General features: G+C 34.0%; 1 protein-coding gene across 1 annotated transcript; it reads right to left on the bottom strand.

Annotated features, from left to right (window-relative positions):
- Nucleotides 1–4574: 4574 nt before the first annotated feature.
- LOC133825158 (uncharacterized) lies at nucleotides 4575–7603 on the bottom strand. Its single transcript, XM_062258140.1, has 2 exons — nucleotides 6887–7603; nucleotides 4575–5126 (listed from the first exon to the last, which is right to left on the bottom strand). The coding sequence occupies exons 1-2, from the start codon at nucleotides 7601–7603 to the stop codon at nucleotides 4575–4577; spliced, it is 1269 nt and encodes a 422-aa protein (XP_062114124.1).
- Between the last annotated feature and the right edge of the window lie 5944 nt (nucleotides 7604–13547).

Here is a 13547-nt window from a genome sequence, read left to right as displayed (position 1 = left end):
CAAACTGAATTGGAGGTAGTATATATAGCTGCAGATCCAAGAATCCCTTCAGTCATGGAGGATCTGAGCCAAGACAGAAGTAGTTGATCCTTCCGTTTCCATTGTGTATACTCAGGGTTAGGTTCACCATTGACCGATTTCTGAGTTGGATAAACATTGCTGAACAAGAGGTCAAGAAGATCGTGTCCAATCACAGTTGGAACAACCTGTGATTTCCAAGCAAGAAAATTAGTGTGATCCAACTTGAGAGTGAGCGATGAAGTGGGAGAGTTGGAGAAGGTGTTCCATGCTTGAAGAGACATGGGATTTGCGATGGAGCCAGGGGCCACCACCGGAGGAGCGTGCACCATCGCTGTCGACTGAGGAAGAACAGAGGGCTGATCAATCGAAGAGGGAGATGTAGAAGAATCCATGGAGACGTGAGTCTGGGCACTGATACCATATAGATGTTTATGTAAGAAATTCTATTTAGGTTATTTGAAGAAAAATCACTTAGAAGAGATTGCTATTCAACTTCGCAATCTTCTGAAAAGAAAATATCTTATTTATATAGCTAAGGAATTACAAGAAAGCCTAACTGTTAAAAACAAACTTTAACACAACTAATTCTAAAACATAAAACTAAGTACAGTTAGGACAACTAATGAGAAAACTAACTATGGTTATAACTCTTTGATATTGTTATCAATCATGGTTATGACAGTACTCTGTAATTTGAAAATAGGTATAGAGAGTATTCTCTTATTTATGAGAATATATTCACTTGGGACTCTATAATTACTGGCTAAATTTGAGCTTGTGGTACAATTTTACACTAATTTTCAAATTGCAGGGTACTCGATAACCATTATGATAACATCGGTATCGTTTTATAATGATTTCAAAATTATAGGTTACCTAACAATCATTATCAAGAAACGGTAATGAGTGCGAAATAGAAACGGTAATAATCTATTGTAATAGAAACTAATTCTTGTTGTAACAGCAAATTATCTAACTAAACAAATAACAAAAAGTGAAATGAGGCATGATATTTTTACGCGGTTTGCTTACATATACTATGAAGTCATAGGATATCAAGATTGTATTTTGATAGAACACATAGTACTAATAGATATATTCTCATCATTTTATAACACTACAAATAAAATCTTTTTGAAGCTTGAAATTATAATTTTGTAATGTTTTTTATCCAAGTTTGTAGCTTTTATATTATGAAACTACTAGAGATAATCATAGTAAAACAAAAGGAGAAATCGAATATTAAATTAAAACAATGAAATTGTGAAGGTTTTCTATATACTTTGAGTCGTTGGATGTGTACCCGATTGTCTCTATACATCTATAACATCTATGAGGATAGATTGTTATTAAAGATGGTGGTTGCTTTATTTTGAGGTGTAGAGTAGAGTGGAGTGGACCAGATCAATAAACTATATGAGGGAAAGTCTTCGTTTTGTTTTGTTGCGTTAATTGACAAAAATGAATTCTGTACGTTGGGATAAGCTCTTCTTAATTACGTATGGACTTCGGTCTTGTTCTGCATGTGCTGAATTGACCCGCATTTTGATCTGTATCGTATGTCTATTATTAGTATTCTAAAATAGGCAATGTTAGCTGCATGTGCTCGAAACAAGCAAAGTATTTTCTCTTTCCTCTTTGTGTCTTTTTCTTTTTTTTATCCTTTTTTCTTTGTCTGTTTCTTTGATGATAGATTTTTGTTTTGTTTTGACAAGTGAAATGAATCACATTAAGAATGAAAATGAACCGGAGGTAATACTTCTAGACAATAAACTAATTCTCAAACTAAAGGATATACAAAGTAGAAATATGAGTTGCTAAAAGACTAAAGTTAGCATGAGAAATTTAGACAAAACAACCTGAAAGCATCCAGTTGAACTGTCCGAACAAGCAAACTTGAGCCAAAAAAGAGAATCATGAAAAGAAAAAAAAAAGATTTATAAATTAAACTTAATAAAAAAAATAAAGAATAAAATTAAAATTCTACTACTAACAAATTATTTTAACTTAAGGGGGTTATCATATTATAGGCGCTTCTGTTTTAGAAAATAATGGAAAATACCAAAAACAAGAAAGAGATTGATCAATTATAATTATATGTATTAATTTACAAACTAATGATTTCAGAGCCCATCTACACTACACGAATCATCTTCGATTACAGGTAATATTAACTAAAGATAATAAATTAATATTAATTGTAATAAACTCACTTTATCTTCTACTTCCGGTTACTAAAAATAGCAATAAGTAACAATAAAATTATTTTAAACTAATTTGACAACGAGAAATAAAAAGAATTAGAAATAAATCTAATTAAAATTATAACCACAAAAATCACTAAGTCATCATAAAGTTAAAGGGCCTCTCATTATTTACCTGGAAATAGATAGATACTCACAATTTTTAGTTTTTATTATTATTAAAAGTAGATAATGATTAATGCTTGAACACTATAAGAATTAACGCTTTTGCCAGCACCTTTATCTTAAGGCATTGACAAAAAGTAGCTGTAGAAATCAGCCTCGGGTATTATTTGTCCACGCGAAAAGGCGCAAGTGAAGTTAGGCTTTGTGGCGAGCGCTTGTAAATTAAGGTTTTGGAGGCAATGGTAAAAAGTCTCGAAAATATTTGTTGGAAAATCACGGGTCAATAATAGATCAACACGTACTACGTGGTTTGTAACTTTGTTTTCAATTTGTCTTATGCCAGGGTTCTTTGACCTTTGTTGGCGCCTTGGCAAAAGTACCCCGAAATAAAACTAACTAGACAACCATTTCTTCTTCCTCCACTTTTCTCTATATCTCTCATTTTTTCACTCTCTCTCACTCATCTCCGACTACGACCACTACAATCCCTCATTTATTCTTATTTTTCCCATCTAATCTCTTTCATTCTCACTTTTAATCTCTTAATGTTGAAATAAATGAAATGGACACATCATCATCTCCAAATGATAAGGATCACAATTGATCTTGCTTAATTGTTACCGTTAGCCTACAACTGTCCAATGAGTCATTCATTTTCTTTATGCACAAAATCAGGGAAATTGTACTGAAATTCCGATTTTTATGAGTACCAATTTAATTATTCAATTTAAATAATTAATTGCTGAACTATTACAGAAATGTTTAAACAGTCACAGAGATTGTTTGAATAGAAATCAGATATGTTTAAACAGTTTATCACCAGAAGATAAAAACGAACATAAGGTAAATAACATACGAAATTATACGTGGTATCAGCAATTTTTGCAGATTGCTACTAGTCCATGAGGCCACGCTCAGAGAATGAAATTTATTAGAAGAATATCTAAACGATTACAAAACCAAATTGACTTATACAAATAAAGACTCCTTCTTGAATTTGTCACAACTGTTGTAATATAAACTCCTAATCAAATTTCTGAAGTGCTAAGATCTTGAACTCCATTCAAATCATAACACTCGCACTTTTCCTCCCGAAAAGTGACTCACGAACAAGACTTCTCCCGAAGCTTGATGAACAATGTCCAAGTGTGTTCAACCTGCACTATTAACACAAAGAAAACAATACAAAAGTACATTGTAATAAACCACTAAGAACTTGCTGGACTCAAGTTCTTCACATAATAAAAAGTCTCTCTAAAACTTGAAAAATATTTGGAAAATAATACACCAAGAGTGATGATCAAAAACCAACGACCTAAGGATGATTATATACCCTTTAGAATCCCTTTAGGTCGTGGAAAACAAATCAGAAACCAATCAGCCAATAAATGGAAAATCTTCCCAAACAGGAAAGTCAGAATCTGTTCAAACAGACTGGAAATCCGTTCAAACAGATTCATTGAACCTGGACAGTTTTTAAACCCAGTTTCCTTAAATAAATAAGGAAACAATATATAAATTATCTCTGCATGCTGTACACGGTTTCTGGACAACCAAATCAGATCAACAAATAAATACCAATAATTTCCATATATACAAGAGTTAAGACAAGATAATCTTTTATAGGAAATTATATATTTATTCTATTAACATATATAGAATAATCTAATTTTAGAAAACACATCACAATAAAACAGGAAACTACCCATTTCTAAAATTCTTCTTTAATTAATTTTGTCAATTTTGTCAAATATGCCAATAAAGGATTTTACAATCTCCCCCTTTGGCAATTTGATAGACAAAATTAATTAAAAAATCTACAACACAAATGTTAGTTACATGTAAAGAGTAAAAACTCCCCCTGCAAATTTGCATTAACTTATAACAAACATTTAAAGAAACTAGACTTAACTCCCCCTCAAAATAAGAAGGTCCAGAGTTAAACAAAAACAACAAACAAAGTAGGTTTTGGAAGTATTTACTCTCCCTCTTTGTGTGTTTCAAAGAAGCCAAAGAACCATAAAACAAAAACAAAAGAGAGTATCAATGTTCTTAGGACAATAGACATAAAAATAAGTAAAACTAAACGACTGGATCCTTGGACAGAGTTTGAACAGCATCCAACACAAAACATTGCAGTCCTTCAATTGACATCACTCGAGCAGCCAAAGAATCAACAAAGGCTCAAACATCAGTTAGTTCTGTAGCAACAAGTCCTGAATCTGTCGGAACAGAGGAGGATGCATGAGGAATGTCATCCGAGGCAAACTTCAGAGATTGGGGCTTGACTTTCTTGGTTGATGAAGCATCAGTGGCTTCAGTAGGAGGAGCAGAGGCCTTGTAGGAAGCAGCAGTAGTGGGAGCCACCAAGTCTTCTTGATCACGTTGGAGATCTTTTTTCTGCATACTCAAAACTTTATAAATAACTTGAGGAAAAGGAAGATTCAAGTTTTTCCTATTACCTTTTCGAAATCCAATGATTTGATCATGGATGACCATAGCCAAGTTTATACCAATACCGGTCCCCACTTTGTACAAAAACGAGGTCATGTCAAATGAGATAGTTGCGGTGTGAGAAGTTGGTTTCCAATTCGTTGTGGCAAACTTATGGAGGACAACATAGGTGTAGGTGACATTAGAGACCGAGATGACTGTATTAGATGGCCATACCATTTTTTGCCCTACTAATTCAGTGATAACCGCATCCTTGTCAAGAGTGGCAATGTAATGACCCAACTACTCTAGACTTTGGACCATTAACGAAAACTATACATGACCCTAATCTTTAATAGAACTTACAAGTGAAAAAGATCATACTTTATTAAAAACTTGTAAAAACCAATGTTTAAACTTACATAAACTCAAAGCAGGATATGGGATCCCATTGTTTTAAAAAGAAAACATATCTTAATTGAAATGAAAAGAGATTACATAAATAGGTGCGGAAAAATTACACATAAACCATAAATAAAAGACTACATCCTCGAAATCGAAATCTCGACTCCTTGAATCCATTCATCACCGATACACATTCCCCAAGCATCCACGAATCTTACCCGCCACTATAGCTATTTCCCTGCACATATAAACAAAAAGGAATAAGCCTAATGCCCAGCAAGGAAAATCTACCACATAGTTCATATACATAAATTTCATAAGAAACATAAAACATAACATAACACTTCTATCATACACATACTATAATGGCCATTATTACTTGTGGTCCCATAGACTAAACAAGTCATATGCCCATTGGATTAGTGGGGTCCTACTAGCTAAGCAGGTCATATGCCCATAATCCATTTGGGGCTTGTTAGTCATATGGGTCATATGCCCAAGCCTACATACATACATATCATAACACATTTCATAACATAAAAACATAAGATAACATATAAAACATATAACATATGAATTCTATCCTATTTTCCTTACCAAAATTACCGGGATAAGAGGACAGAGTTGAGACTTTGGAACACTCCTAAGAACCATTTGAAAAAGAGTGAGTATAGAGAAGAAGAGAAATGAAAGGAATGGAGGGACTAAACCATTGAGAAAATACTTACCAAAAACTTATGTGTGAGTTCTTAGATTTCCTAACCAAAATAAGAATAAGGTTAGAATAGGTAAAAGACTATGAGAACTTTTAAAGAAAAAGTACAGAAACGAACTAGAGTTTGGGTTACCTTGAAGACTTGTAAGACCAATCTAAACCTCGAACCGAAATACTATAAATCCTTACTTTCCCAAGTGTTTGATAAGCTTATGATGATCAAGCTTATGATTCCCAACCCAAGTGTTTACACTCTCACACTCACCTAGCAACTTGCAGCCTCTGAACATAGAGCAAAAGATGAATAATGGCTGGGTACTAGGTCCTATTTATAGAGTTTAGGAATGAAAGGATCTTAATTTAACTTGAATAAAAATAATGGCTTTTTAAGTGAAAATAATTTGAATTATCGTTCAGCAGAGGCTGAAGACTCATTCAGAAAGGTGCTGGACTTATCAAGAGGTTGAAGGTTTGAATGGGAAACGATTTTGAAAACATTCAAAATATGCTGAAGGAGGCGATATATCGCCTGGACCATTATGCCCGAGGCAAACGTGCTTCGTTTCGTGTTTTCCGTATCTACGTGCTGCGATATATCGCCCCCTATAGCTGCAATATATTGGCATACACTGATTATTTAAACATGAAATTACACATTTTTAGCTTAATTTGAATGGAGTAAATAGCCTTGACTAAGCCCTCTAACGTTTTCAAAGTTGCTGACTGACCTTAGAGTATTCAAATTTTACCCTTACTAAATTTAATCCTCAAAATACTTAATCCTTAATCACCCATACATAACATGTGCTTAAAATCCTATTGGTTCTTATTTAAACCTTATAGTATAATAAATAGTATCCTCAATATCAGTCATATTAATCAAACCTTAGGTTAAAATTAATATTCTTAAACTATAGGTTAAACTTAGAAAATCTACAAGTACGACATCAAGAGGAAGATGCAAAGCATGGGCAATGTCTTGAGGAGAAAAAGAGAACCAATGGCCCCTAACAATCACTTTACAATACAGAGGAGATTTAGGCTCAATAATTTCATTAGTAAGATTGGCATAGAATTCCTTGACTATTCTATCCACAAAACCAGTAAATTTAACCAAAGAACCTGTCCATTTTTGATCTTGAAGCATTGTTAGCACACCATAAGGCCGATGATCACTCAAGACATAATTTCTCTCAATGATAAATTTCCTTTGAGCATAGAGAACCATATCACGAGCATTGTCATTATAACTAAAAGTTGAAGAATAAGGTTTGAAATTTACACCTGAACGTTTTGGAGAGGGTGTAGAATCAGAAATGGGTCTCTTGCCTTTAGCTTTGGATGACAAGGGAGATGCAACTGGCTCTGTGTCAGATTCGACTTCTTGTTCAGAGGGGACAATGTCTTCTTGTTCTAGTTCATCAGACTCAGCCTCTAATTCCGCATTGTCAGGAACAGTGTCATCAGATAAGGTGGTATCATGGGTTGCTTCAGACTCAGATGTTCCTTCCTCAGGGTTAGATTCGGAGGAAGACAGAGAAAGGGGATGAACCTTCAATCTTTTCTTGGCAGCAGTCAAGGGGGAAGAAGACGAGTCCAACCCCAATTTTCTTTTTGGAGCCACAGAATTTTTCTTAGACTGCCTTGGCTTCAAGGGCATCTTAAGTAACCCAGCAGCAACAACTTTGGAAGAAGATGAAACATATTTTGATTTTTCCCTAGCCGTCAGAGACGATTCAATCAGAAGAGGAGATAGGTTTTGGCTCGAGAGGGCACCACCACTTCAGATGGTGGTGCAACATCGACAATATCAACTGTGATATCTGGAAACACCATGGGGTGTTCATTAGAGAGGGAGAACACCTTCTTGCGCGCCTTGGATTTGCAAGTTTTCCCAACAGATGTGGCAGGTGCTGGAACAGATGGAGGCGCCGTTGACACAGATGGAGGAGGCGATATAGGGCACCTTTCTGGATTGAGAAGCAGGGGTCTTCTTAGAGGAAGCTCCACGAGTTTTCACCATTGTTCCTTCTTTGAAAAACAGCAAACGCTTACAAAAAAAAATGAGAGAAAAAAATTAGAAGAAGAAGAGGTGGCTTAGAGAAATCGTGGGTGAGAAGAAAATGGGTAGTGACAAGCTTTTTAAGGACAAAACTTACCCAATTAGGACACCCACGGCAAGAAGAGGTTTCCCTTTTTATTATTATTATTTTTTTCTAAATTTGTTTTAATTAAAAAAATAAAAGGAAACAAACCTTAAGACACACGATCTAGATAAAAAAAACTTACCCTTTTTTTATATTTTATAAAAGGAAATAGAATAGATAGAGAATGCCAATACTAAAAAAATAACCCCACACAATCTTCCTATTGACCTTTTCCCTTTTTTTTAAATAAAAATCTAAACAAGGTACAAGACAATAAAGATACAAATCATGGTATTCCAAATTGAGAATGAGGACAAAATAAAATCCTTGGAAATAAAGAATATATTAAATCACACAAAATAAATGCATAATTTCACATAATTACCACAAAGATTCGGTCCACCATGAATTTCTTTGTCAATCAGATTTTTTTATTTTATATATAGAAAAGCACAAAAAATAAAACCCAACGATATAAGAAAAACAATGCTTTGATCAATGAGTGTCATCCTTGAAGAAATAATCAAGCAACTGAAAATAAGTGTTAGTGTATAACAAAGATAATAACACTTATGAAAATGAAAAATTAGAAAGAGTATTCGAGAAAAATAAAGCACAATTCAGTCACAAGCACATATTCTTAAGTGAATCAATCAACATGTATGAGTCTTACACACACATTTTTTATTATAAATTGTGTACTATTTTTCTTGCATAGTTTCAAGCATAAGTGTGTGACAGTGTATGCAAGGGAACATTGCCCAATGACAAATAAGTCTTTTTCGAAATTGTAAATAATTGTAACCCATGAAGACGCTGTCACACTACACCAGTGGTAGCCCTTTTTTATGGTAGCGTATCCTCTTCATAACTCTGAATTACAAAGTTCCAACTTACTCAAAAGACGGCTTTCACACACTGATGTAGGTAGCTCTATTCTTTCACAGGAGCTTGAAACAATGCTACACAAAAGGAAGCTCAAACATTAAACATTAATTGATTTACTCGAATATGTCTAGGAGGAATTGATTAATTTTCTCTCAAGAATATACAACCAAAAGCTCATTAACAAGTCAGATTATCTAGCTTGACACACAACAAAATTTTGAAATTAATTGACAATTTTCTTAAACTTAAACAACACACATTTGATCAAGAGTGACAACACAATAACAATAAAATTTAAAGAGAACAAACCCCCAAAGATTTTTGAAGGAAATCAAAGCGAACCGAATCAAGAGCTTTAGTGAAAATATCAGCAATCTGTTTATGTGTTTCAATATATTCCAAGACAAGAACTTTATTTTCAACTAATTCTCTTATGAAATGATGACGAATATCAATATGTTTAGTACAAGAATGTTGCACAGGATTTGTTGAGATATTAATTGCACTTGTATTATCACAAGAAATAGTTAAAATGTCAAGATCAAACCCATAATCCATCATCATTTGCTTCATCCATAAGAGTTGTGCACAACAACTTCCTGCTGCAATGTATTCGGCCTCAGCTGTTGAGAGAGAAATAGAATTCTGTTTCTTGCTGTGCCAAGAGACTAGATTATTTCCCAAGAAGAAACATCCTCCACTAGTGCTTTTTGTGTCATCAATGTTACCTGCCCAATCAGCATCACTAAAACACACTAGATTAGGGTTAGTTTCTTTTGAATACCAAATACCATAATCAACAGTCCCATGAACATATCGAATGATTCTTTTGACAGCTACAACATGAGACTCCATGGGATTTCCTTGGTACCTGGCACACACACCAACACTATAACTCAAATCAGGTCAACTAGCAATGAGATAAAGAAGACTACCAATCATGCTCCTATATAGTGTAGGATCAACTTTGACACCATTTTCATCTTTGGATAGCTTCACAGTCGTTCCCATCGATGTTTTAGCAATCTTTGAACTTTCAAGTCCAAACTTTTTCACCAAGTTCTTAGCATATTTGCTTTGAGAAACAAATGTGCCTTCATCTAACTGCTTGACTTGAAAACCTAGGAAATAGGTCAATTCTCCCACCATGTTCATCTCAAATTCCTCTTTCATTTGTTTCACAAATACCTGCACCTCATTGTCAGAAGCAGAACCAAACACAATATCATCAGCATAAATCTGAGCAATAATTATGTTAGATTTAATATTTTTGATAAATAAAGTTTTATCTACTCCACCCCTTTTGTATCCATGAGAAACAAGAAATTGAGTGAGTCTCTCATACCAAGCCCGAGGGGCTTGCTTCAAACCATAAAGAGCTTTCTCCAATTTGTAAACATGATCAGGTGCATGGGGATCTTCAAACCCTTTAGGTTGTTCAACATATACCTCTTCATTCAAGATCCCATTGAGAAATGCGGATTTGGCATCCATTTGGAACAACCTGAAACCAATCAAGCAAGCAATAGAAAATAATAATCTAATTGATTCAAGTCTTGCAACAGGTGCAAATGTTTCTTCAAAGTCTATTCCTTCCACTCGTGTGTACCCTTGTGCCATTAATCTTGCTTTATTTCACACAATTGTACCAAATTCACCAGATTTATTCTTGAAAATCCATTTTGTGCCAATAATATTGGTATGCAACAGTCTTGGCACAAGGATCCACACTTTGTTTCTAAAAAATTGTTCCAATTTCTCCTGCATAGCTTTAATCCAATTTTCATTAGTTAAAGCTTCTTTCACATTTTTAGGCTCAATTAAAGATAAGAAACAAACAAATTGAACAACATTACTAAACTTTCTTCTTGTTACCATACTGTCTTTTGGATTTCCAAGTATTAAATATACTGGATGGTTTAATTTAACTCTGGTTGATGGCTCCTTTTGGACTTCATCCGAAATAATATCTAGAAATTTCTTTTCTGTCTGTCTAGAATCAGTTTCATCGGATTTGTGATCTATTGGAACAGATGGACCAGGCGTTGCAACAGTAGTATCACTAACACAAGCGTCTTCGTGTTTTTCAGTAGGTTCATCAATAAACCTATCAATTTCTTCCTCAGTAGAAAACTCAGAAAAATCCCTGGCATCATCAATAACAACGTTAGCCGACTCCATTACAGTTTGGGTTCTCATGTTATACACACGATAAGCCCTACTGTGAGTGGAGTATCCAATAAAAACACCTTCATCACTCTTAGCATCAAATTTACCAAGATTTTCTCTATCTCTCAAAATGTAACAAACACATCCAATGACATGAAAGTAAGTCACACTTGGTTTCTTACCTTTCCAAATTTCATAAGATGTTTTAGATGTACCTGGACGGAGAAAAACACGATTTATGATATAGCAAGCAATGTTAATTGCTTCTGCCCATAATCGTTTGGTCAATGTTTTGCTATTTAGCATCACTCTAGCCATTTCTTGAAGAGTGCGGTTTTTCCTTTCTACAACTCCATTCTGTTGAGGAGTTTTGGGAGCTGAAAACTCATGAGAGATACCTGCAAACTTACAAAAATCATCATAGACAGGATTCTCAAATTCTTTACCATGATCACTTCTTATACGAACAATTTTTCCAATGTTGCAATCTTTTTCAACTTTTAATTTCAAGCAAAGAGTTTTAAAGGCATCAAAAGTGTCCGATTTTTCTTTCAAGAAATTCACCCAAGTATATCTAGAAAAATCATCCACACAAACAAAAATATACCTTTTCCCATTTAAACTCTCAATTTGAATTGGACCCATAAGATCCATGTGAAGCAATTCTAAAACTTTCGAAGTGTTTATGTCAGAAACACTTTTATGTGTAATTTTTAATTGCATACCAAGTTGACAACTCTTGCACTTACCATCAGATTCTTTACCTAGCTTAGGTAAACCACGAACAATCCCTGCATGTGACAATTTTTTCAAAGTTTTGAAATTTATGTGACCAAGTTTAGCATGCCACACATCAGTGTTATTACTCACAACAGATTGACACATAATAGATGGCAGAAGAGTGTAGCAAGTGTCATTAGATCTAAAACCTTCAAGAACATTCTCACCATTCTTGTTTAAAACAAAACAATTCTCTTTATCAAAGTTAATAGTAAAACCTTGATCACAAATTTGACTTATGCTTAGAAGATTAGCTTTAAGTTCTTCCACAAGTAACACTCTTTTGATTCTAGGCAACCCTTCAAAGTTAAGAGTACCCATTCCAAGAACATTACCCTCAATTCCATTGCCAAAAGTAACAGATCCACAATGCATATGTTTTATGACTGTAAGAATATACTTGTCACCTGTCATATGTCTTGAACAACCATTGTCAAAATACCAAAAATATGAAGAAGCAGATCTATCATATTCACTAGTAAAACCAGCAAAACAATTATTCTTTTTTATCCATATTTTCTTTGATTGAACATTTTCCTTTTTTACTCTTTTGAAATTATCAAAATAATTGAATTTTTCAAAATATTCATTTTTGGAAAAATTCATAAGAGTAAAACACTTAGGCCGAATATGTCCCCTCCTACCAAAAAAATGACAGATTGGAATGAATTTTTCCAATTTTCCATTGGATTTTCCTGCTGACTATGTCCAGTTTGTTGGAATAATCCGAGAACTGGATGCAACAGATTTCAGTGAAGATGACACAGGAACATCAGACGATAGCATCCCAGCTGAGATAAAGACAGTTTTCTTTGATTTTTGAGAACTTGAAGCACCAAGTCCCACATGACTTCTTTGACCTGCATTCTGTATTTTCTCAAAAACAGTAGAACCAGGGTTAAGCATTCTAACATTTTTCTCAAGAGTATCCAATCTTTAGACAACTTATTAATTTCAATTTTTTTTGAAATTATTTCTTTTTCAAAATTTTCATTTAAGTCAGTATGTTGTTTAATTTCAAAGGATAAATCTTTATTTTTGCTTACCAATGACCAATTCTCAGAACACACTTTCACCCATGAACCATACATATTTTTGTAAGATTCACTCAAAGACTCATCATTTAATTCAGATTCATCACTATCAGTATTTTCTTCATCTTTTGAAACATTATTCAAGTAAACAATTTTCTCATTTTCAGGTTTAGAAACAAGCAAAATAGAAGTGAGAGCGACATTACCTTCCTCATCTTCACTACTTTCAGAGTCATTATCACTCCAAGTAGCAATCATACCTTTTTTGTTCTTTTTCAAGGTGTTTGCACATTCAGACTGGATGTGACCAAATCCCTCACATTCCCTGCACTGAATACCCTTTTTATTAGTTTGAAAAGGTTTAAGAGAAGAAGGATTACCTCTTGACATCTTGCCATTGAACTTCTTATTTCCTATCTTATTCATATATTTTCAAAAATTCTTTGCAAGCATTGCCATTTCATTATCACCATCTTTCATCGTCTGACACTTCTTTTTCCGTGCTTTTGAAAGCTATGGTTTTCTCTTTCTCTTTGGAAGTACTTGGCTTGTCACTTTGACGAATCTTTTGATTTAACTCAAAGGT

The sequence above is a fragment of the Humulus lupulus genome, chromosome 3, assembly GCF_963169125.1.
Source record: "Humulus lupulus chromosome 3, drHumLupu1.1, whole genome shotgun sequence".
Classification (NCBI taxonomy): Eukaryota; Viridiplantae; Streptophyta; class Magnoliopsida; order Rosales; family Cannabaceae; genus Humulus; species Humulus lupulus.
Note: the sequence above shows the minus strand (reverse complement) of the source record. Positions and strands in the feature narration are given on the sequence as shown.